General features: G+C 40.8%; 1 protein-coding gene across 6 annotated transcripts in view; it reads left to right on the top strand.

Moving 5' to 3' along the window:
• Positions 1-23,556, top strand: part of BCAS3 (BCAS3 microtubule associated cell migration factor) — a 578,866-nt gene that overhangs the window by 449,837 nt on the left and 105,473 nt on the right. For 3 of the 6 annotated variants that reach the window (XM_032616301.1, XM_032616302.1, XM_032616300.1), the window contains one exon: positions 1,320-1,376. The exons of 2 other annotated variants lie outside the window; for them this stretch is intronic. In XM_032616301.1, coding sequence (XP_032472192.1) covers positions 1,320-1,376 — 57 coding nt within the window. Of the gene's footprint in view, positions 1-1,319; positions 1,377-17,931; positions 19,888-23,556 lie in introns of those variants that run through there. One more of the 6 variants, XM_032616305.1, reaches the window with a different exon arrangement.

Here is a 23,556-nt window from a genome sequence, read left to right as displayed (position 1 = left end):
TCACTTTACATGGATGATCTTTATATCAGAGGTCAATATACAGTTACCACGATCACCACTCTGAGTTGGTTTAAGCATATGGGTTGTAATTACAAGTTGGTGTGAACAGGAGTGTTTCTTCTTGACCCATCCCATCATAATGAGACAATCTGCTCTCCTAGTTACGTCTGGCAGTAATTTTATGGTAGTACAGGGCCGACTTTGGCAGTCAAGGTCCAAAGCATTTATGACTTTGCCTTTTCTGAGAAACACACTCGATACGATGAATATATGGCTCCCCGTTCCTTGCTTCCACAGGGCATCTTCACCGTGTTCTTATCCTCTGCTGACCCTGCCACTGTCTTGTTTTCTTTCCTGTCCTCTTTGATATACTCTGTTATTGTAAGCCAGGCTTGTGGCTTCTGGCAGGGGTGATTGGCAGGGTCAGTCAGACATAAGCGCTGAAACGTGTGTCCCAGAGGTGGAAGCCAGATTTCCTCTCCGGGCCCTGAGGCCAACTCCTGTGATGGCTTTGTGGCTAGAAATAGCAAAAATCGAAATGGGTATTGCAGATAGTCCAGACAAGCAAATAAGAAATCGAAATGCTTGAATACTTCAGATTTTTAACTTTACTAGTGGATATTTTTAACAACGGAAGCAATATAACCTATCTTTGTGTCAATTTTTCCTACGTATAGGATGGGTTTACAGTTCTTAGGGGAAGATCAGGTGATTTAGTGAGTTTATTTTTGAGAAGCAAAAGCAAGAGTGAATAAAATGGGTTACCATATTGTAGATAGTGGGAGTTGATTGGCACCAACATCCTTATTTAGCTTGGGTTAAAAGTGAATTTGGAGAGGAAATACTAGCTTGAACAGAATTATCATCAAGGATAGTTACATACCCAAGAGGAAAGCCTAGGTTTGAAATACTGACAGATTAGGGGGGTGGGTATTTGTTTGCTTTATTTTGTTATTTAATTCAATTTGCAAGGCCTCTAGTAGATAGCTCTGACACCTTTGAGAAAACTGTTGAAATTCCAGAGACAAGCTTTCTATAACTTATGATGCCTTTGGAAATTTGGGTGGCCTAACGATGAGCAATTCTTCCTTTCTGATGTTAATCATTTGTATTTTTATCAGTGGCTCTAAAATTAATATAAAAAGGGAACTTCATTTACTTTGGGCAGTCATGTTTCAGGAGTAGCAGAGGATAACATGCTACTGTTAAGATCTAGATCATGCTAAAAGTATTAAACTTAGCTTTTGGAGATTAGGTTTTCCCTACTTAAAATTAAGAACTTAAAGATTTTAATCAAGATAATCTTACAGTGTCTTAAGGTGCAACTTATTCGGGAGGTGATACTGCTTGGAATAGTAAAGACCAAAGGAGAAATTGTGAGTTAATGTTTACTCTTTTATTACTATTTTAATCAAATGGCTTTACAACTTGACCTTTTAAATGTGAATATATTTTTTTAAAAGAACACTCAGGTGTGTGAAGCCATACTGTTGTATTGGAAGTTCGCAGGCCTAAAAGTCTTATGCTTGAGTTTTAAATATGTATATGATAAAAATATTTTGATTGGGATTTTCTTTGAGGGCAGTTACATTCTCCTTGTGACCTGCATTTTGGTATGGGTATTTGGATGTTTGGGAACTGTAAGCATGTCACCTCATATAATAATAATAATAATAATAATAGCAGTAACTACCATTTATCGAATGCCTACTCTGTGATAGACACTTTTTTTGCGTGTGTGTGATAAACACTTTATGTGCATATTTTCTTATCCTTACAACTGTCCTGCCAGGTAGAATAGTATTTATATTTTTAAGAGAACTGAGCCCAAGATAAGTGAGAGGGACAGGCTTTGAACCCAGGATTATCTGACCCCAAAGTCCATATTCTTTCCACTGCACCATGATATTACAGTGGAATGAGTTGTAGTTGATGCTCATTTAAAACATCCATTTTAGCACACACACTCTGAGAAGTTCAAGACCGATCTTATTCAGTAGACTGGATTCATTTACCCGTGTCTTTCAGCCCTGTGACTGACTGTAAAGGGCTCATTTCTTTTAAATTAAATTCAAAAACACTGAAGTAAGTCTTAACTAAAACCTTCCCCCAAAAGAAGCATTCTTAAAAAGTACCAAGGGTGGTGGTTCTTGAGAGGATTTTGATGAATTCAAGGGTAAAAATAGTCTAGCCATTTGATTAGATTTCAATATGCCACCCTTACTTGGGAACTTTCCTCTGTTTGGACAGGAGAGGACTCTTGCCATGAGAAACTGTCCGCTCCCTCCCGGACAACTCTCACTCCCTGTCTCTCACCCTTCAGAAGAGGCCAACCTGAAATTACAATCCAATTAGGCTTTCTTTGGGGGACCCTCAATACGAAAGACACACTGAATTAGGTGGATTTGACATTAGAGGTTTGACTATTTGAAGGTGATTCCGGATATCAATAAGGAGTTTGTTGTTTCTACCGATTTGTAGGTTGGTATACAGGAGAGAGTGGCAAAGCCAGTGAACCAGCCTGTTTGACCACCCAGCGCCTGTATCTCCCTTTGGCTCTGCTGTTCTCTACTTGTTGTCTTGTGCCGGGATTTAATACACACACACACACACACACACACACACACACACACACGCATACACACACACACACCCCAAATGACTTAGCCATCTCCTTATGCTAATAACAGAAGAGAAGAAAAAGTAAATAAGCCTAATAAAATAATAATTTTGAGATAAAACCAGTTTAAAATTGTACTTTCTCCCCTACTCATAGCATGTGACACATAGGGGTTGAAACAAGGTTTGCTGAGTAAATGCTTAAGTTTTCTAAGAAGGCTAAGAGCCTTCAGGATAATAGAATAAGATTCAGCGTGTGTGTGTGTGTGTGTGTGTGTGTGTGTGTGTATGTTTTAATTAAAGAGGAATGGTTTCTCGGTGATAAGTATATCTAGGACCAGAATGGCTCTTGTTATTCAAGATGAAGAAGCCAAGAACATGAAGAAGACAGTATAAATATCAGAAACCAAAAGAGACTCTTAGATATGTCCCGATGAGCCTATAAATATCAGAAACCAAAAGAGACTCTTAGATATGTCCCGATGAGCCCTAAGTCACTATACCTAAAACACATAAGGACGTTTAGAGTGGTGTTTTAATAACTTTCATGTCTATTTTGGACTCAGTCCATATTTGGTTAATGTTGCCAGACCCAGACTCTAGCTATCCTCCCTTTATATCTGATGCTTTAGACATGATGGGAACTGCTTCACTGACTAGCCTGTGACGCTTAGACCCTTCCTCCGATTAGAAGGACATCACTGACTGCAAGCTATAGCAAAGAGCTGCTGTACAGAACCTGCAGTTAACAGAGCTGCTGTACAGAACCTGCAGTTAACAATCTCCTGAGATGAAAAGAACCTGGAATTCAGGAAGCTAAAGGAAAAATTCACCTTCAGAGCCTCACTTCTGCCAGTCAACCTGCTTTTTTACAGAGGTTTATCCCGCTTCTGAGCCGATGTTTAGGAGGAGGAATAGTGTTGATCAGTTTTCCAAAGATTGTCATGTCCCGCGCTGCCTTTATGAACTAATCCCTAATCCCAGTTTCTTCCAAACAGATTGAGAACTTTATAATGTCATATAATGGGGTGCATACTATCTCATTATTGGATATATCAGGATTTATTTTGCCAGTTCTTTAGAAGATAGTGTCTTTAGAAGACAAATAAGTAGGTTTTCAACATGCTAAAAAAAGCAAAAAAAAAAAAAACTAAGGAAAGTCCATTCAGTCTGTGGAAATAGCATCGGCCAAGGCATCAGTTTGAAAACAGTGTGACTAGAAGTTAGCAAAAATGTGTCATAAAAGAAAAACAATAGGTAAAATTCAGAAGATTTTTACTTTATTATTAAAATTGCCTGATGCTCACAGACTTCATTTATTCTACATTTTACAAAATGGGATATACAGGGAAGGAGCAATGTTTTTTAAGACTTAACTGAAACTCCATAGGATTTGTGATTTCATTATTCATCCTCCTAAACGCAGTGTAATAGACTATAATTTTAGGTAGTATTTAAGCAAAAATTACTGATAAATTAATAAAGTTGCTTATTTTATTTATTTATTTAGGCTGCATTGGGTCTTCGTCGCTGCTGTGGACTTTCTCTAGTTGTGGCTAGCGGGGGCTTACTCTTCGTTGCGTTGCACGGGCTTCTCATTACAGTGGCTTCTCTTGTTGCGGGGCACGGACTCTAGGCTCACGGGCTTCAGTAGTTGTGGCTCGTGGGCTCTAGAGCGCAGGCTCAGTAGTTGCGGTGCATGGGCTTAATTGCTCCGCAACATGTGGGATCTTCCTGGACCAGGGATTGAACCTGTGTCCCCTGCATTGGCAGGTGGATTCTTAACCACTGCACCACCAGGGAAGTCCTAAAGTTGCTTATTTTAGAAGATGTAAAAGTTGTTCCCATATTATCTGATATCAATCAGTTTTTCTCTCTGGTTGAAATTTTATATGTAATACTCAAAGTCATAGAAGTCCTCTGCCTACTATTCAGTGGTTTCAGATGGTAGGCTTTAACGTAACAACTGTGAGATGTTGGGCTATCATAAAAACCAGTTCCTCAGGGAACACCTACATTTAGTACTTCTTTTTAATGGTAGTGAAAGTCTCATTGAAAGAAAAAACAACAGGAGATTGTTAGGGGACCTCTTACTGCCTAGTCCTGAGGGATATGGAGCTGATGGGGTGCCTCTTTAGGTCTAGAGACCTGTTCTTTGTGGACTCAATGTAATGTCAAAGCTGGAAGGCTTCCTCCTCTGACATGTGAAAAACCTGACACTCTGAGGGTTCAAGTGATCTATGTACAGCGATTGACAGGGCTGACACTTACAATCCCAGCCTTCTAGCACCTGGATTTGGCCTTCCTTACATACTGATCAAGGATTGTTTTCTGTCCTGGGAGAACCCTGGACCTATCATGACCCCAGACCTGGCCTAAGGTGGCATTCTAGAGATGGTTGAGTTAGGAATAGGTCTAAAGTAGGTTGAAATTGGTCTCTGGGTCTCTCCCTCCACTTCCAAAACTGTCTAAGGATTTCGAAGAGCCCCAGCCATCAGAGGGTACACTAGGGGTAGTATTGTATATCCAGTAATATTTTGGACATGACCTACCTGGCATGGCCTGATTGGAGATTGAATACCTGAATTATACCAGCTGCTGCAGGTGAGCTCTCTTGGTCGGCAAGAGAATTTCCTTTTCTTTTTTAATGCAAATCATGCTTTCGTTTTAATATAATATCGACCATTCAGCCTTGACATGATTTAAAATGAATGTGGCTAGTTTTGCCTATGAATATGTGTGTAGAATAACTTAATTGACAAGCAGTCATGAAGTTCTCCTTGAGGCTGATGTTATCCCATCATTCAGAGACCCATTTTGGTTAATTTGTTTTTTCATATAGTTTCTGGTGGGAAAAATGCATTGCTTTCCTACTGAAATTAACTTGATTGAAATGTCTTAGACTTTGTCATTTTCCAGCGGCTGAAGAGGTTATTTCCCAAGTGTTTAATTTTTTAAGTACAGTGTATATTAATGTAACTGCTACTTTCTGACATTCATCATTCCATGAAAAATTATCAACTGCATGCATTGAACAGATTTTTATTTACATTCCAAATTCCCATTCACTGTAGGGTTTATTTAACGTTGAAGATACCATGCAAATTTGATAAAGATGAGGTTTTTAAAAACTTGTACCATTTATTGATTTGCTAAATATAATTTTCACATTTTCTTTAAAGTATTCTATAATATATCTTTCAGAAGGAAACACTTAAAGAGTAATGCAATCTACAGGAACTGTTCAATCAGAAATAATGAGTGGAGAGGTCACTTGTCAAGAACATATTTTTTGAAATACTTACATTTAAGGGTTTCCAGTCTTCGAGGTAAAAAGTTCTGCCATGGGACTTCCCTGGTGGTCCAGTGGTTAAGACTCCACGCTCCCAATGCAGGGGGCCCAGGTTCGTTCCCTGGTCAGGGAACTAGGTCCCGCATGCATGCCGCAACTAAGAGCCCGCATGCCGCAACTAAAAGATCCAACATGCCACAACAAAAATCCCGCGTGCCAGAACTAAGACCTAACACAGCCAAATAAATAAATAATTTAAAAAAAAAAAAAAAAAAAAGTTCTGCCATGAAAAATATGGACTGCATCGGGCTTCTGAATTCTATACAACATGTCACGATTTTTGCTCCTGGGCTAAAGATAGAAAGTAAAATAAAATGTTCTTTGTCTGTTTAGTTATCCTTGACTCCGTGAAATTCTCCAAAGTAATTACTGGTGACCACAATACCACCTACCAGCAAGAACAGCCTTGACCCTGTGCCAGCTGCCTTATTGCTGACCACAGCTGCTCTTGACTAGAGCAGATGTTTCTCCTTTTGCCTTGCCAGTAAAATTTTATTGAGCAGTTTTGCACATAGAGAGCAGTATACTCTGCCTGAAGAGCGGCCAGAGATCTTAGCCACCTTGTACAAGAAGGTTAGATTTCCCCTCTCTACCATGAGGTCCCCACTCCCAGGTTCTGTGCATCCTACTTCCCAGGCCTCGGGACTTGTAAACTGCAGTCCTCTTGGGTTTGCTTCCCTACCCACCCATGTAATTTTCCCAAAGAAAATAATGTTGGAAGAGCAACCACACTTGTGGTTGCAACTTGCTGCTTTAAAAGGCTGTCACATTAGAACTTTGCTCCTACCAGCTGTGGGTTTGCAAAAAGGAGTTAGGGTACTTCGTTGGGATGTTTTGTTAGGATGCTTTTCTGAATTTTTCCACATCTCTTCGGTTTGGATGTTGACTTGGAAATCTCTTTTGAATTAGCTTCTTTTGGAGAGCTTTCTGCCTTCCTGAACACTTCTTGAATCCTTGCCCCACGAAGGCGGCCAAGGGAACTTCTTCTGATTGTACGTATCAAGGGTGGCACCCTGTTTGAGTCTGAAAGTTGAAGCACTTTAAAGGCCTGTATTTTGCTTTGGATGATTTAATACAGTTTCCCTGTGTTGCTTGTCCAGAGGTAAAGGAATAGATTTTTGAGTTGAAGCTGATACTACTTTTTTTTTTTTTTTAATGGAAATCTAAAGGACCACTCCCTGTAATGATTCCAGCCTATTTCCCAGGACCTTTTAAAGAAATCAACTCATAAAGATAATGGCAGTTGAGGTTCCAAGCCCCAGCTTGGCATGAATTCCCACAGAGCCTTGGGCCTAGGGAGGACAGGTAATATATAAGATCAGAGGGTAAAGGCCATATGGTGAGAATTTGTCTGCCTTGTGCTTTCGTAACAGGAAGTGGCCCTGACCTGAGTCCCTCAATGTTCATTCCAGGAGTGTGTCATTGTGGAAATTTATCTAGCCAGCTATGTGGGCAGATGACCAGTTCTGATAGCCTGATTTTAAGGCTCCTAACACATATGATACCAGGACTTCATTGAATATTCTATTTAGTCCATATTAGGATACATAGGTCAAGGTGAGTGATTACTTTTAGATCTATAGGTCAGGAAGTTTGAGGCACATTTAATGCTTTAAACCACTTGGAGTAGTTTAAAGTAGTAGTATATTCTCAAATACTTGTAACACAAAACTTGATTCTTCTTTGATCCTAAAAAGAGGAGCTTTTGTATATTCTTTTGCTACTTTCTCTGCTACTCCTGTAAAAATTTATTTTTAAAGTAAGAGCCTTGAAACCAATATCAGCACTGCTAGACTGGGTGTTTGGCACAGGACTCGGGCTTTTTTTTTTTTTTTTTTTTTTTTTTTTTCATGTTCCCAGAGCAGAGCACTCTTTAAACTAGGATGAGAAAGTTAATTTTAATCCTCCAAAGGCTTATTTGCTAGCACAAAAGGTCATGAAACACACCCAAAAACTATATTGCTGAGATCTTAAGGAGAGAGATCTCGGCAGCAGAGATGGACTCCAGTATCCCAACATAGAATTATTTCCCTGGGTGGAGAAACAGTTTGTTTTAGACTTCCCTGTCGGTCCAGTGGTTAAGACTCAGCACTTCCATTGCGGGGGGCACGGGTTTGATCCCTGGTCGGGGAACTAAGATCCGCATGCCTCATGGCACGGTGGAAAAAAAACAAACAAAAAAACCCAGTTTGTTTTAGGAGCACCAATTAATGCAAAAATGACTGAATAGAAGGGCTTTCCCTTAACCTGTCTAAGGGAAACTCTTGGTTTCACATTGTTTCATCCCAGAAGAGAATTCTTTAGAAGTGGTTATAAAATGGTGGTAGAAGAAGTTATTTCCAGGATGTTTAAGTAGCTGTTCTCTGTCCAGTCTTTTTATAATTATAACCACTTGACCTATGATCTGTCAAAAGAGAGAAAGACTTGCCATATCTAGCTAGTAGACCCCTAGAGTATGAAAATAGGATGACCCAATTTTTCAAAGCTTTCTTTTGAGCTGATTTTTTTAGGTTATTAAAATGTCACCTGCCCCAGAGATTAAGAATCAGAAATTGGGGACTTCCTTGGTGGCACAGTGGTTAAGAATCCGCCTGCCAATGCAGGGGACACGGGTTCGAGCCCTGGTCCGGGAAGATCCCACATGCCGCGGGACAACTAAGCCCGTGTGCCACAACTACTGAGCCTGCGCTCCAGAGCCTGCGAGCCACAACTACTGAGCCCGCATGCCACAACTACTGAAGCCTGCGTGCCTAGAGCCCGTGCTCCACAACAAGAGAAGCCACTGCAATGAGAAGCCTGAGCACTACAATGAAGAGTAGCCCCCACTCACTGCAACTAGAGAAAACCCACACATGGCAACAAAGACCCAATGCAGACAAAAAAAAAAAAAATTCAGTTTTGATAGATTTATAAACAACTGCTCCTTCACATTGTGGATTCTGACACATTATGAAAATCGGCCCTGCTGAGCCATTGCAAGAATTCTCAATATATTGTGCAAGTTTTGATGGCAAGGGAACTGAGAGGAAAGCTTGTTTTTCATAAAAAAAAATTGCTTTAGAAACTAAGGTTGTAACTGAGCACTGCTCTGTACTGTATCAAGCCATAATATCCAGTGAGTCATGAAGACATTAGGGAAACACTGGAGACATCATAAGAAACATTTGAGTTAATGTTTGAGATAAGGAAGATGGCTATCTCTGAAAAGAAACTGAAATTAAAGGGCACATGGTCCCATTTTCAGATGACTAAAGGGAATTCCTTCCAGTGACGCTTCCTTTACTCACCGACGGTCATCCTGTAGGTGGTGAAGAGCCAGGTGGAGAACTAGAAAGCAGGTTTCTAAGCTCCTGTAGGCCATGAGACCTTGGGTAAATAACTTGCCCATGTTGGCTTCAGTTCCTCACCTGAAAATGAGTGATGGACTACATCATCTCCATGGATCCTTCTGGCCGAAGGAGTCTCTGTAAATCTGGTTTTTGAACATTGTGTTATATTAGATGTTCCTGGAAAGGTTTTATCATTTGTGGCTGCCATTGTGGTGCTTTGTGTCACTGGGAGTACTTAATACTTGGACCACTCAAGAGACAGTTTCCTCCTGGCCAGGAATCCAGATGGCCAAATGCTCCCATCCCCCGGCCCTGCCCCAAGGAACCCTTCACTCAGAAAGGTCATTTCATTTCCTGTGAGCCTGTGATTGAGGTTTATATCACTGGTCCAAGAGCTGGGCATCATTTGTCCATCTGGAGGGTGGGACAGTGGAGACCTCAGCCCCTCAGACTCTGTCCAGTGACCCAGCCTTCCAGGGAGTTGTCAGCCTGGTGACAAGCTGGTGGAGAGCCCAATCCTCTGTTAACTTCAGGCCTAATTCTAATGAATTTGGGATTCCTTGCTGAAAAGCAAACTGGATCTTGGTATGTCCAAGACTCTGCCCTTGAAACCTCTGGGCTGATGACTGATATGTTAGTCTCTTGAGACAGGGCTGTACAGTTGAGAAAAGTAGCAAGAGCATCAGATCTCCGTGGGTCATCTGGCCCCCATAAAAAAGCAATAGCAAACTGGGAAAAGGCTAGACTGCACAGTTCCCAGCTATACTGGCTTATTAGACAAAGCCACCCACTCCATCTTTGTTTATAGAACTCATTTTCAGGAACAAGTGTTTTATAGTGAGGTGGATGTTGTTAAGAAGCTATTTATAATGGAAGATCTCAAATATGTGAGCCCTCTATCAAGCTTGATCTAAAGGAACTTTGATGGGTGGCAGTTTAGGAGAAAAAGGGAGAAAAGGATAAGGAAAAAAAAACTAATAAAAATAGCTGAGATCACTCAACAGTTATCAAGAAACAGATACTACAGTTTTATAACACTAAGTACTAAAAGTATATGCACTCTTAAAAGGCAATTAAAACGTATGCTCTGAAACTATAAAACATTTTCTTTTCATCTGCAACATAGAGGGCAGATTACAACACATTAATAACGTTTTGTTTAGAGTTCAGTTTCTGATGGTTTCCAAATGTAGTCTGTGTAGATTAAGCAGAAGGAGTCCAGTTCCCTTTTTTAAGAGCGCTTGTAAAGGAAAGCAATGTGGTAAGATTGTTATGAAAAGAGAGTGTATTTAGGAAATAGCACTTAGCAGGGTCTCTCTGAATGGCTGCCAGGTCAGGAAGCTGAAGTGCAAGGCTTGGCCCTTGTTCAGCCCCCCCAGTTCCAGCTCCTTGACCACACAGTACGTCAGGAACATGTCACAGGCCAGCCAGGAAGACTCGGCCCCGCCCATGGGCCAGCTTGGCACGGCTGCTTTCACATAACCCAGGGCTCCAGAGGGGCCAGAGGCAGGCATTCCAGGGCCACGGGAACATGCAATTTTTTAAAATAGAAATGAAGAACTTAAAAAAAAAAAAAAAGCCTGGGAATCAAACAGTTGCTGAGTCCTTATGGAACATGGTCCCTCATGGAGAATGTCAGAGCTGAAAAGGGCCTTAAAGGTTATCTCATCTTCTGCCCTTGTCTTGCAGACAAGGAAATTGACTTGGCTTAACTGCAGTGGCAGAGTCAACATGCAACTCGTAGCTCTCAGTTCTCAGTCGGCTAACCCCACTGGCTCCACCTCGGTGGGCTAAGTCTTCTCTCTTGGGAGCTCTGTCCTGTCCTTAGCGTCCTGCGGTGCTGTGTAGGAGCCCTGTGGACCCCCTCCCCCTTGGATCTTAGCTATTCAGTGATTTGTTGCTGCATCATTTGCTCCTGCTACTTGCCTAACTGCTCTGTGCCTCAGCCTCAGTTTCTTCATCTGCAAAATGGAGATAATATCAGGGTTAATTCCTCATAGAATTGTTACGAGGATTGACCGAGTAAATAGATGTGACCTAGTGCCTGGCCCTTAAGAAGAACGCAATAATGTTAGCTGTTATTATCATTAATAATAGCATTTATTGGCCTTATTATCAATACTATTATTGTGATGTCATTGTTACCACTATTGTTTCGACAGTTGCTAAATCAACAGTCACCCTTAGGAATTTGGGCCTGGGGGGGATGGAACATGAGCTCTATCACTAGGAGGCTGTCAGACCCAGGATTGAGGGGTCATGAATACCTCTGGGCTGGTGTTTCATGAAGTCCTACCATCAGATTCCAGCTGAGGAGTAGAGGTTTAGAAGTGGGTTGTTTTTTCCTTCTTCGATTGTTGTTGATGTTTGTTTTTGTTTTGCATTTTTATCTTTGTTATGTACTTTCAGTTGAAAGGGACTTTGGGGATGATTGAGTGATTATATATTACAGTTCAGTCTCCTCAATTTACATGTGGGAAAACTGAGGCTCAGAGAGATAAAATTTGCCTTATGTTTTGCTGCCCTAACTTCACAATTGCATGGAACTCTTGTCTTATTTATATATAAAAGAAGACTGGAGGAGAAAGACCCTGAGGATAATACCCACAAGACCTCAATCCTTTAGCTTTTCTTCTACCTTAGGCCCACAGAGACCCTATTAAAACCCCAGTTGTGACCTTATTCCTTAGCACAGAGACAACCCTAAAGAAAAATTCAAGAGAACCAGCCCCTTCCTTAGGTATTAGAGAACAATCCCTATAAAAATTAAGTGGATTTTTTTTGGGGGGGAGGTGTTTTGCTTTGTTTTTTGTGCTTCATGCTTTTATTTTTTGGATGTTTGTTTTTTATTTAAAACCTTGAAGAGACTTAACCCTGTTGGGCTGCTACTGCCTCACCCCAAGCATTGTCTTTTGAGGCCTCATATGGTACTACCTGAAAGAAGACTTACTTTCCCAGTTGCTTTAAAAACTGTGAGAAGCACATTTCTGTGCTTAACATAGGCTCACTGGTTTAAAAAGTAAAATTACTTTCTTAGTTTATGCATCAATTGTCTTTTCCTTGAGCTTTTTTTAAATATAAATGTATTTATTTTTGGCAGCATTGGGTCTTTGTTGCTGTGCGCGGGCTTTCTCTAGTTGCCGCGAGTGGGGGCTACTCTTGTGGTGCGCGGGCTTCTCACTGTGGTGGCTTCTCTTGTTGCAGAGCGCAGGCTCTAGAGCGCAGGCTCAGTAGCTGTGGCATGCGGGCTCAGTAGTTGTGGCTCATGGGCTCTAGAGCGCAGGCTCAGTAGTTGTGGCACATGGACTTAGTTTCTCCGCGGCATGTGGGATCTTCCCGGACCAGGGCTTGAACCCTGTCCCCTGCATTGGCAGGCGGATTCTTAAACACTGCACCACCAGGGAAGCCCTCCTTGAGCTTTTATCTCTCCTTCGCCCTTGTGTCAAATCAGTTTTCCTGTTTTTTTAAAATGATTGACCAAGTAGTTGGTAAGATTAGAAAATTTAACTACACTGCTTAAATAGCAGGTAAGTATAGTATTTGATTGCTGGAAAGGTCTTGCATACTTAGCAACAACAATACTACAACAACACTGATTATTATTTACCTAGAAAAATCAACCACAAATTCATCCCAGCTCTCAGTAAGAATATTTTAGCTTTTCGCTTTTAAGGTTTTAAGCTCTGGGATTGCCTGGCTACATTGAAACACCTGGTACCTTCCTCTTTGGGACTCTTTTTAGTTTCATTAATCTAAATTTGTTCTGACGGCACTGAAGCAGCTTTTCTAAGAGCTGTAATTGTCACAGAAAGAGCACAAAGACTTATTGAAGTTTCAGATTTTGCTCTGTTCGGAGCTACCATAGATTGGAACCAATTCTCCATCCTCATCTCTGCCCCAGAGTTGGATGAAAATAGCAAAGCTTTCCCTTCTCTGATGCTTGTCGAACATACCCTTCCCAGCAGCTAATCACGTTCCTAATTTTCCAAAGAGCAAAAGCAAATCTCAAGAGGTAACTCTTCATCTCAAGGTCATCTGACAAGGTAAGAAGAGAGTTTGGATGAGTGCGCCCAAGTTTCTTTCCCTTATAGCCTCCAAAAGACATCCATGATACACTTTCTTTAGTTTCTACATCCCACTTCCCTACATTTCTTCTTAGTTTGACAGTGTCTGGAAATCATCGTGGGAAACTGGTGGTGACTTCCGGTGGTCAGAGATTTTGAATATCATCAGCACCCATAAGCCTTCCCATCCTTCTCTAGAACCCCAGTGGGCACATCATTGCACCCTGTGGTGTGAGTGAGGGCCCTGGAATCAGGGTAGACTTGACTTTGTGCTTCTTGGTAGGTGGCTTAAGTGCCAACTGCATGTATTGAGTGAAGCTTTTCCATCAGAATGATTGTTTTTTGGGAAGACTTTTCTAAACACGTGTTTGCTTGACCACACCGTGTGTAGAGTTTTGGGACTAAAGATTTCCTGATTGAGCTGCTCATGTGGAGAACCTTGCCACAGCTTTCTTTCCCTGAGCTATTTATAGTAAAGTCCTGGCAATTTGTTTATATGTTCAGTAAAAAACAACTAATAAAATAATAAGTGGATGGCGTTTGGCTCTCAGGAATTTGGGGGCCTTGCTAGTTTCCTTGCCAAGCTACTTACATGCGACTTTGCTCCTAGACTTGAGGACTGGGAGTTGCCACATTATCCATTTTCCCCTGAAAATTGAGTCTGATCAAACCAGAAGCTTATTTTCTGAAACTCCAAGTCACAAGTATATCATATTTATTTTCTGACTTTAATCTTTACTTTTTACACTTAATGTTTCCCGCCCATTGTCAACCTCTACTCATAGTCATAGGCTAAACGGGCTAGTGACTCATAATTGAGGCTTCTTTTTTAACATGGAAGTGCTGTGTTTCAAAGTGCCTTCAAAGTGACCCTGAGCTGGACCAGACGACATGGGGTCATTAAGCCTTCCTTCTTCAAGCCAAGAGGTAGTTTCTTTTTTCATGATTTCTTTAAACAGAATGTCTTTGTCCGTGGAGTGCTATGCATTTGAGGTTGATGCCCACTTCTTGCCTTTAAAACCATTGAGTCTGGGGCCCGGAGAGAGATGAGTAGGATACAAAGGTGAACAAGAGACAGAGCCACACAAAAATAACCATTACAAAAGGGACTCTTCTCAATACTCTGTAATGACCTATATGGGAAAAGAACCTAAAACAACAGTATATGTGTAACTGATTCACTTTGCTGTACAGTAGAAGCTAACACAACATTGTAAATCAACTATACTCCAATTTAAAAAAAGAAAAAGAAATGTTAAAGAAAAAAAAAAGGGACCTAAGTGTTTTTAGGGTTGTTTGTGTCCTGTGGCACAGGAACCCAAAGTAATTTCCTTAGCCTTAAACCCAACCCCCAAACGCTACAGATGGTCTTTGTTTTTGTTTTAATAAATTTATTTATTTTATTTATTTATTTTTGACTGTGTTGGGTCTTCGTTGCTGCGTGCGGGCTTTCTCTAGTTGCGGCGAGCGGGGCCTACTCTTTGTTGTGGTGCACGGGCTCTCATTGCAGTGGCTTCTTTTGTTGCAGAGCACAGGGTCTAGGTGCGTGGGCTTCAGTAGCTGTGGCACGTGGGCTCAGTAGTTGTGGCGCACGGGCTTAGTTGCTCCGTGGCATGTGGGATCTTCCCGGACCAGGGCTCGAACCCATATCCCCTGCATTGGCAGGCGGATTCTTAACCACTGCGCCACCAGGGAAACCCCTGCAGATGGTCTTTGAACCGCCTACAAGTAAGGGGTAGGCCTTACTACTGCACTTATGTGTGTCTCTGAACTGTTTCTGGGGGTGAACTCAAATTCTGTTTAGGTATTTTCTCTACCAAATTAAGAATTTTGGATTTTTAAAAATTTTACGTTATGCTCTAGTTATAGAGCATTTCCTCCTTTTAAATCTAAACCTGTGAGATGGATGTTTTCATCGCCATTTTGCCGATAAGGCTTAGAGAAAGAAACTCATCTAAAATCACATTGCTAAAAAAGGCCAGAACCCTGGCCTTCAACCCATATTCTCAGTCATTCCTTCAAGAAAACTTTTTACCAAGTTACCTTCCTTTGAATGGAAGACTTCAGTGGCCCCAGGAGAGTCTTTACGTATCCCCAAATAGCAAATAGTTAGATCATGTCAAAATATTTTTCCCCTCAAAAACTTTACTGAGTGTTGTCACCTTCAAATAATAGAAATCCAGATTCATTAATTTCTTGTTGCAGGTAACACAGTGTAGTGGGGGGAACATGGAATTGGGGAGCAATCAAATAATTCGAAAATATGACTGTTCTGCCGTAAATGTGGGACTTTCACTTAGCCTATTTCTTCTTCTATACAAATGTGAATAGCAAACCACCTCAAAGGAGTCTATGAATCTAGATGAAATGACAGCACAGTGCCTCATATTCACAATGATAAACTGGAGGCTCCCTTCCCATTTTCACTTTGGTTCAAACCGATCTCTTCTATCTGACCTCCTGCTCCTTGCTTAGATGAACCCTTTGCTTGTGCCGAATTTAATTAATGGGTTGGCCAGAAAGTTCATGTGAACTTTCTGGCCAACCCAATATTTATCATCTCTTGAGCATGCCTTCCACCTTGCCACCTTCATATTTTTGTGCACATTGTCTCCTTCCTCTGAAAAGCTCTTCTGTCATCAGTATCCCTTTGTACACGCCTATAGAAGTGCTATTCATCTTTCCAATTTTAGATCAAATACCATTCCTCCTTGTAGCCTTTTCTGCTGCTCACCCTTTCTGCCATGATTTTCTAAACAGGGGATTTATTGATAATAATTTTAGTTGGCTCATCTAATGTAACGAAGATTGGTATACACTCTCTTTAGTTTATTTGGGAAGCCAAGTGTTACTCTGTGGAAGAATCACAGAACACTAGCTAAATATTAACTGACTCTTCCATCCCCTTACAGCATATGGATTTGTATTTGTAATTCCCTCTAGATAAGATTTTACCGTCCCTCTTAATTTTATTAATCCATTCTAAACTGACAGATGTTGCAGCAAGCCTTGAGCTCTTGGGGATTCTTATTTCATTTCTGATTAAAAGATGTTTCCTTCTTAAACCCAAGGGTCTAAGTATACACTGCCCTTCTCTCCTAAACAGCTTATTTGAATGTCAGGAGTAACCTTGTTATTGTCTATCGGATACTGAAGAAGATTTCTGGTAGCTGAGCCCCTTCTAAAATGTTTCTTTCTAGCAGCAGAAGAGTGGTGTGGGGGTAGATTAGCAGTAGTTCCTGGTACTTTGTAGTTGCTTAGTCAACAGTAGTACGATCTTTACTTTTTATTTACATCAGAAGAGGCTGGGGGCAGTAAGCAGAACTCACAGAACTAATCTGTGTTGATATCTCTTCTTCTCAAGGGCACGTAGAATTTGAGAACACTGAAATTCAGCCAGATAACGACCCAGAGTTATGGTCAGCATTCCGGTATGGTTTGTGCTTTGTTCTGATTAGAGTCCAGCTCTGACTTTAATAGCATAGCAATTGTCAGTTCCTATCCACAGAAGCTGAGAACATCAGATCATCTGTTTAACTCTGGAGAAGCTGAGGGTGGCCTAAGTCATGGTCCATCCTTAGGTTACTGGCTACTGTGTGAACTGCTGCTCCAGAAGACAAGTTATCAGCATAAGAATTTTAATGAAGCCATTTAAGTTTTCTACCCACGGGAGCTGGTTCTCTTGTTTATTTCCCTTTCATCAGCCTACCAGCAAGAAGAGGCTCATGTTCTTTCCCAGGGCACCAGTCCTGGAGCAGGCAGCTGTCCATTACTGGCCTGGGACAATCATATTGGAGATCTCCCTGACACCAGACACTGGCTATCGCTTCTGCTCTCCCGTTGGCTGATCCTCCACGTGCTCTGAGGGGCGCCTGAGGTCATCTCTTTCCTTAGGAGGTGTCACTGTGTGCCGTCTTTACTGAAGATAACTGTGGATTTGCCGTCTATCACTTCGGGTTGGCAGTAGCTACTGTTCATTGAACTGTGTGCCTTAAGCACTGGGCAGGTTGCTTAACCTTGATGGTCACGAGTCCCCCATACAACCTTTTAAGGAAGGTATTATTGCACCCATTTTACAGATATGTATTGGGGAAATTAGGTAACTCGGTCAGATTACTAACTGCAGAAGCCGAGACTTAACTTCAAAGCCCCATTTTTCCACTCTGTTTATAAAAAGCTCAAAATGCCCCTGAAACTCTGAAATCACTGTGGCATTTCACACTAACATTACCGGAAATTCCCGGGACGTTAATGTAGTGATCAGACTTGAATGTGTAGGGGCATTAGCCAGTTCAAAAGCAGTAGATGTCTACCGTTTTATAAGAAAACCCAGAGAAGCCCAAGTACATTAGAAAAACTCAAATTGAAAAGCTTAAGTAAAAATATTCATTTGAAGGTCATCTATTTATACTGACACGAGGTCTATGGAAAATGAAGGAGCCAGCATCGTGTTTCTGAAATATGCAATTTTACAATGGGAACGTGTTATAAAACGCCCCGCCACTGTTGTTTGCCTTGGGATTTAGGGTGAGAGACATGAAGGCTGACAACTCTCTTCCTGTTGTAGGTCAGAGCTTCAAGGAACTCTGTAATCTTCCCACCAGCTTTCCTCTCTCCTGGAACTCACGGGTAAAATTAGATGCTGGCTGGACTTCAGTAGCTGAGTTTGAAAGCTTTCAGAGGCCCAATCAGACAACTGCAGCAGACTGCTTTCTCACAGGACCATTTTGAGAGACGCTTTGTACAGACTAACATAGTTTGGTAAACTGATGAGCGTCTGACAGTTCTTCCATAAAACACCATTAATAACAGTGTCCATAGGAGCAGAAAAAAAAATTATCTTCGAGTGGTTAATCTCCTTGGAAACAGGATAAGGCTTTGTCTTCCTTTTATCAATATGCTGCATCTGCCTCTTGATATTGCTTTACTATATGTATACTGGTAAAGTTTTGTTTTCTTTTTTTAAAAACCCTCTATTTGAGTTGGAATTCTTTGATTATACACATTCTAATTGACTCTAGGAGGCAAACGTGGTGAACAGGGTGTGGGAAGAAATCAGAGAATGAGAGCTCCCAAAGCAGCATCAAACACATTTATCTAATTTGACGCAATTTGCCTGGAAGTCATAGAAAGAGACTGAGGTGTCCCCATTCAGAATATAAAGAGCCAGAGACTAAAACCAGACTGAAAAGGGCCAACCCATTAGGGAAGTACCTCCCTGGGGAGCGGGTGGGCAGGGGAAAGAGGTTAGATGGCAGCTATTAAACCCGGAATCTAGAATGTGTTCAGAGAGGCTGCTACACGGGAAAATCCTCCTTCCTGGGCTCAGCTGGGCAGGGGACGGCTCAGGAAAAGGGGTTCTGCTTATTCTCTGCTGCAGGATGCTACCCTCTGACCCTTTATAAGTCAGCCTTGCTTGATTACTCCTTTTAATTCAAGACTCAAAACAGCTTGTAAAGTTTTTTTTTTTTTTTTTATCATTCCTTTCCAGATTGTGTGGGCCACACTGTAGCATGGGCTTTTCTTTTGTCCACATCTGTTTTCCAACCTCATTACTCTTCTGTTATTACATCCATTAAAAAAGAGAGGGAGAGCTGTTTATTTCTTTTCTGCATGTTTCCCCCCCAGTTTCAAAAGCTAACATGGTAAATCATGTGATGTTTGGTGTGATCACCTCTGCAATTTCTAATATATGAATTGATGGTGGCTTATACAGGAATTGGTTGAACCCTATTGTTTAAATTAGCTATACCCAAGCCAAGGCTCACAACTCACATAAGGCTATTTCAGTGTAGACTGCGACTGTCATTTCTATATTAGAATGTTACATCGTATGCTCCAGGGCATATGGTAGTCACATGACTTTTTGGTTAATATGACTTATTTAATTTGAATATAATTATTTAAAGGCAGATGGAAGCTGGGAGGCATAGCTTTAGGATTTATGGTGGTTTTACTCAGTGAAGAGAGAGCTAAGAAAGATGAGACAAGGATGCCCATTAACACCGTTTCTATTCAGCATTGTATGGAAGTACTAGCCAATGCAATGGAGTAAGAACAAGCAATAAGAAATGTAAGATTTGGAAAGAAAGAGACATAGCTGACCTTATTTGTAGATGATAGGATTTGCTGCATAGAAAATCCAGGAGAATCAACAAACTATTAGAATTGTTGCTGGATACAGAAATTGATGGTGTTGCTACAGGCCAGCAATAACCAATTAAAGAAACAACCCTTTTTGCCAAAGCAGTGAAGCACAAAGAAGCTGGGAATAATCCTTAGAAAAGATATGCAGAATGTTTACAGAAAATTTATAAAAGGAAATTGAAGGGGGCTTCCCTGGTGGCGCAGTGGTTGAGAGTCCGCCTGCCGATGCAGGGGACACGGGTTCGTGCCCTGGTTGGGGAAGATCCCACATGCCGCGGAGCAACTGAGCCCGTGAGCCATGGCCGCTGAGCCTGCGCGTCCGGAGCCTGTGCTCCGCAACGGGAGAGGCCACAACAGTGAGAGGCCCGCGTACCGCAAAAAAAAAAAAAAGGAAATTGAAGGGATGAAAGAAGACCTAAATAAATGGATACAGCATGTTCATGGATAAGAAGACTCAGTATATAAAAGTTGTCCATTATCCTCAAATTAATTGAGAAATTAAATGAAATTTTAATCAAAGTCGTAATAGATTTTAAATTAGTCAAAGGCCTGGCAGGACACCAATGGCACACACCAAAGTGTTTACTGAAGAGAGGCAATGAAGGGCTTATTTACAAAGGTCTGGACAACCAAGAAACCAACGAAGGTGAAGCATCCTAAGCTATCAAAGGCAAGAAGTCTTTAGCATCCCCCGGCCTGAAACAGCAAGAGGTGGAGCAGTTGTCAGACCCCAGAGTGTGCTGTAGCTGTAGATCTAGGAGAAATCTGCCAGGCCTTGGGTAGAGGAACAGCCACTGCTGATTGGGCCCTGTGGCAAGAAAGCCAGTGGGGGAAAATGCCTGTTTTCCTTCTTGTTCTTCATTCTCCTGTCATTGACTCTCAGTGGCTGAATCCAGGATGAAGGGACCCAGTTGATGCTGTCCATCTGGAGGACAGCCTCATGGGGATGGAGCAAGGTGAAGAGTAGAAAGGGGGTCTGAAGGAGAAATCAGAACATCCAGCACAGATTTCTTTCCATAAAAATTTTCAAGGTGGTGTTGAACTTCACGTGGAAGACCAAAGGGTCGAAATCGTCAAAGAGCAATTTTGGAGAACAACAGACTGTTATGATTTTCATTCGAATCTCAATTAATTTCTGTCCTACCAGATATTAGAATGTATTATAAACTATAATAATTAAGGCAGAATGGTATCGTTACAGAGGCAACCAGTAGAACAGAATCCACATGTGTGTGGAAACTTGAAATATGATAGAGATACCACTACGAATCAGTGCTGTAAGATGGACTAGTCAATAAATTGTGCCAGGACAAATGGTTGTCCATGTAGGAAAAGCTTAGTACTTCATATTTGGGTAGCAGAAATTAAAAACTTTGACCAAAAGTGTTGGCAAGGATGTTGAAACGCATACACTGATGGTGGAAGTATGAATTGATGGAATCATTTTAGGAGGTAATGATTAGATTAGGCAATGTCTAGTAAAGTTGCATAGATTCTAGAGTCAAACTACTTCCTGTCTGTAAAATAGAGATAATAACAGAATCCTCATAAGGTTATTGTGAAAATTAAATGACTTAATATATATAAGCCATTTAGAACAATGTTTGGCACAAAATAAGCACTAAGTGTCAGTTATTATCATTATAATTTCTAGGATCCTACAGTTCCATCCCTAGTATGTAATCCAGGGAAAGTTCTGACTCATGTAAAAGAAGACTCCTACAATAATGTTCATTGCAGATGAGCAAAAGAATGGATCCTTTAAAAAATCATGATATGTTCCTTATATAGAGTAAAGCTGTATGTAGCAACATAGATAAATCTTAAAAACATGTGGGGGAAAAAAACACTGCAGAGGAATAAGAGTAGTATGACACTTGGGATAGAAGGAGAAATGGGACTGGGTTAAGGTACACAGAGATTTTAGCTGTATCTGTAATATTTTATATCTTTTAAAACACTTTTAAAAATGTGAATCAACAGAGGGAGAGAGAGCTATGTGGTGAGTTATGGTCAGGTTTTAAAAATATAAAAGGGCTATTAGAAATATGATAGAAAGAAACCACCTTGTAGAGGGATCTAGTTTTTGGTGGCAGAGAGCCCTGGGATCCATTCCACTTTTTTTTTTTTTTTTTTAAATTAGCTGTGTAACTTCGTAGAGCAACTTAACATTAGTTATCTCACTGGGCTATTTTGAGGATTAAATGAGATACTGTATATAATATAGCATAGGACCTGATACATAATATTCAATAATTGTTCCATTATTTTTCCTTTTGTACAAGGAAGAAAAATGTCCAATCAGTATTTTCCTTGGAAAATATTCTAGACCAAATTTCTGCTTCCGTGGGCCTGGTTTCTACAATCTTTTCTTGGCTCAAATTCATGTTGACTTTAAGTAAGGATTGCCAAGTCATAACCAAACTTAGTGAAACAAGCTCATTTGATAAAGAAATGAACTGCAGAATCTCACTGCATAAAATCATCATTCTTTTTTTTTTTTCCATCAAGTGGTATATTTCCCAGTGTTTGGGTGTGCACTGCTGTCTTGAGCTTTATATAAAAAAGAGCAAATGACCATGGTCCTTCCCTTTATCCTAAAAAAATCTTCGACTGTTATGCACTTGTGAACTTAACACCTTCTCTTGCTAACTGAGCTGGAGAATAGTTATTCTTTCCCCCCGTAACAGATAAGTGTCTTTTTCTCGTGAAAACCAGTATGGATACTAAACTGTTTCCCTTCCTCATCTCTAATGAATTGCTGTTTGATTATTGTTTTTATAAAGACATGAAATCCATTTGAAAGCCCGTGTAGTCAACATCAGTTTCTACATGGGGGAAACTTGTCCTCACTTTCATTAAAATTTCTCTATTCTAGGCAGACCCCTTTTGACCATTAACAAGCAATTTGATGTTTTTCATATGAACACTTCTGTAACAACCAAGATAGCAAATTAGGGATTGTGCTTTGGAGTTGGACCTCATTTTTACTCTAGTATTTGGGGAGTTAGATATGACATTCAGTGCTAAAAATAGAAGCAGTGCAATAGGCAAAGGAGACAGATGGCTTTAAAAAGAGGGAGACAGAGAGACCTAAGCCTAAGTGGACAACGAAAATGACCTGTGTGGGAATTTTGAAAGGAGACCTTCTTTGTTGCAGGCTTCTCACAAGGAAACTTGCTGTGAGCAATGCCATTTAAGGAAAGATTTAGGAAAGGAGAATTAGTTTCCAAAGGAAAGTGTGAGAAGCCCCTTGAGCTTGAATGATTTAACACTAAACTAAGACCTGGTATTTGAGAAGCTCTATCTAAGGCTGGAGAGATAAAACAAGAGGCCTAGGAAAATTTTCCTGTCTGGTGTCCCCAGGGTTTACCAACATGACCTTGCATGTAGACGCTCATTTCTGAAACTGACATACTTGCTGCAACAAGTATGACTCATAACCCTTTGCACCTTCTGCTGTTATGGAGTCCATCCCTTGCCGTGTTAGAAATTTTCTGTAATTGAAGCCTATTTAGTCTATTTTCTCCCACTTTGTAAACACCCTTTTTCCCATAGTTGCAAATGTCTCCACCATTATTTGTTTCAGTTTGTAAATTGCAGAAAGTCTAGAATAAACAGTGTCCTCACACACGCATATCGTCCATTGCCAGAGATTAACTATCTCCCACCAGGGATGCATTCAAATGGGGACATTCCATATTTTCTTTATAAAGCCAGAATTCCAAGAGTAAGGTTCTTTTCTTCTTGTCTCATCTCTACTAGGATAGCAAAGTTAGTTTTTAAATTTCCACGGTGGTTGGTACCTTCAGAGATAATAAGTAGTGATGTCAAGGCTTTTATTTCTTTGGAAACTTAAACAAGAGATTGACCAGTCCCTCAAAAATATTCAGGGGCCTGACCAACAGCTACAGTGGTAGGAATTATCTTAGCCGTGCTTGGTGGGTGGGTGAGTGAGTGAGTGAATAAATGAATGAATGCCATGCTGCCAAAATGTATTATCCTTGTCAAGAAGCATGAGATGCCCACAGGCTTACAGTCTGAT

This window comes from Phocoena sinus, chromosome 20 (assembly GCF_008692025.1).
Source record: "Phocoena sinus isolate mPhoSin1 chromosome 20, mPhoSin1.pri, whole genome shotgun sequence".
Classification (NCBI taxonomy): domain Eukaryota; kingdom Metazoa; phylum Chordata; class Mammalia; order Artiodactyla; family Phocoenidae; genus Phocoena; species Phocoena sinus.
This window is presented reverse-complemented; position numbering and strand designations above follow the sequence as displayed.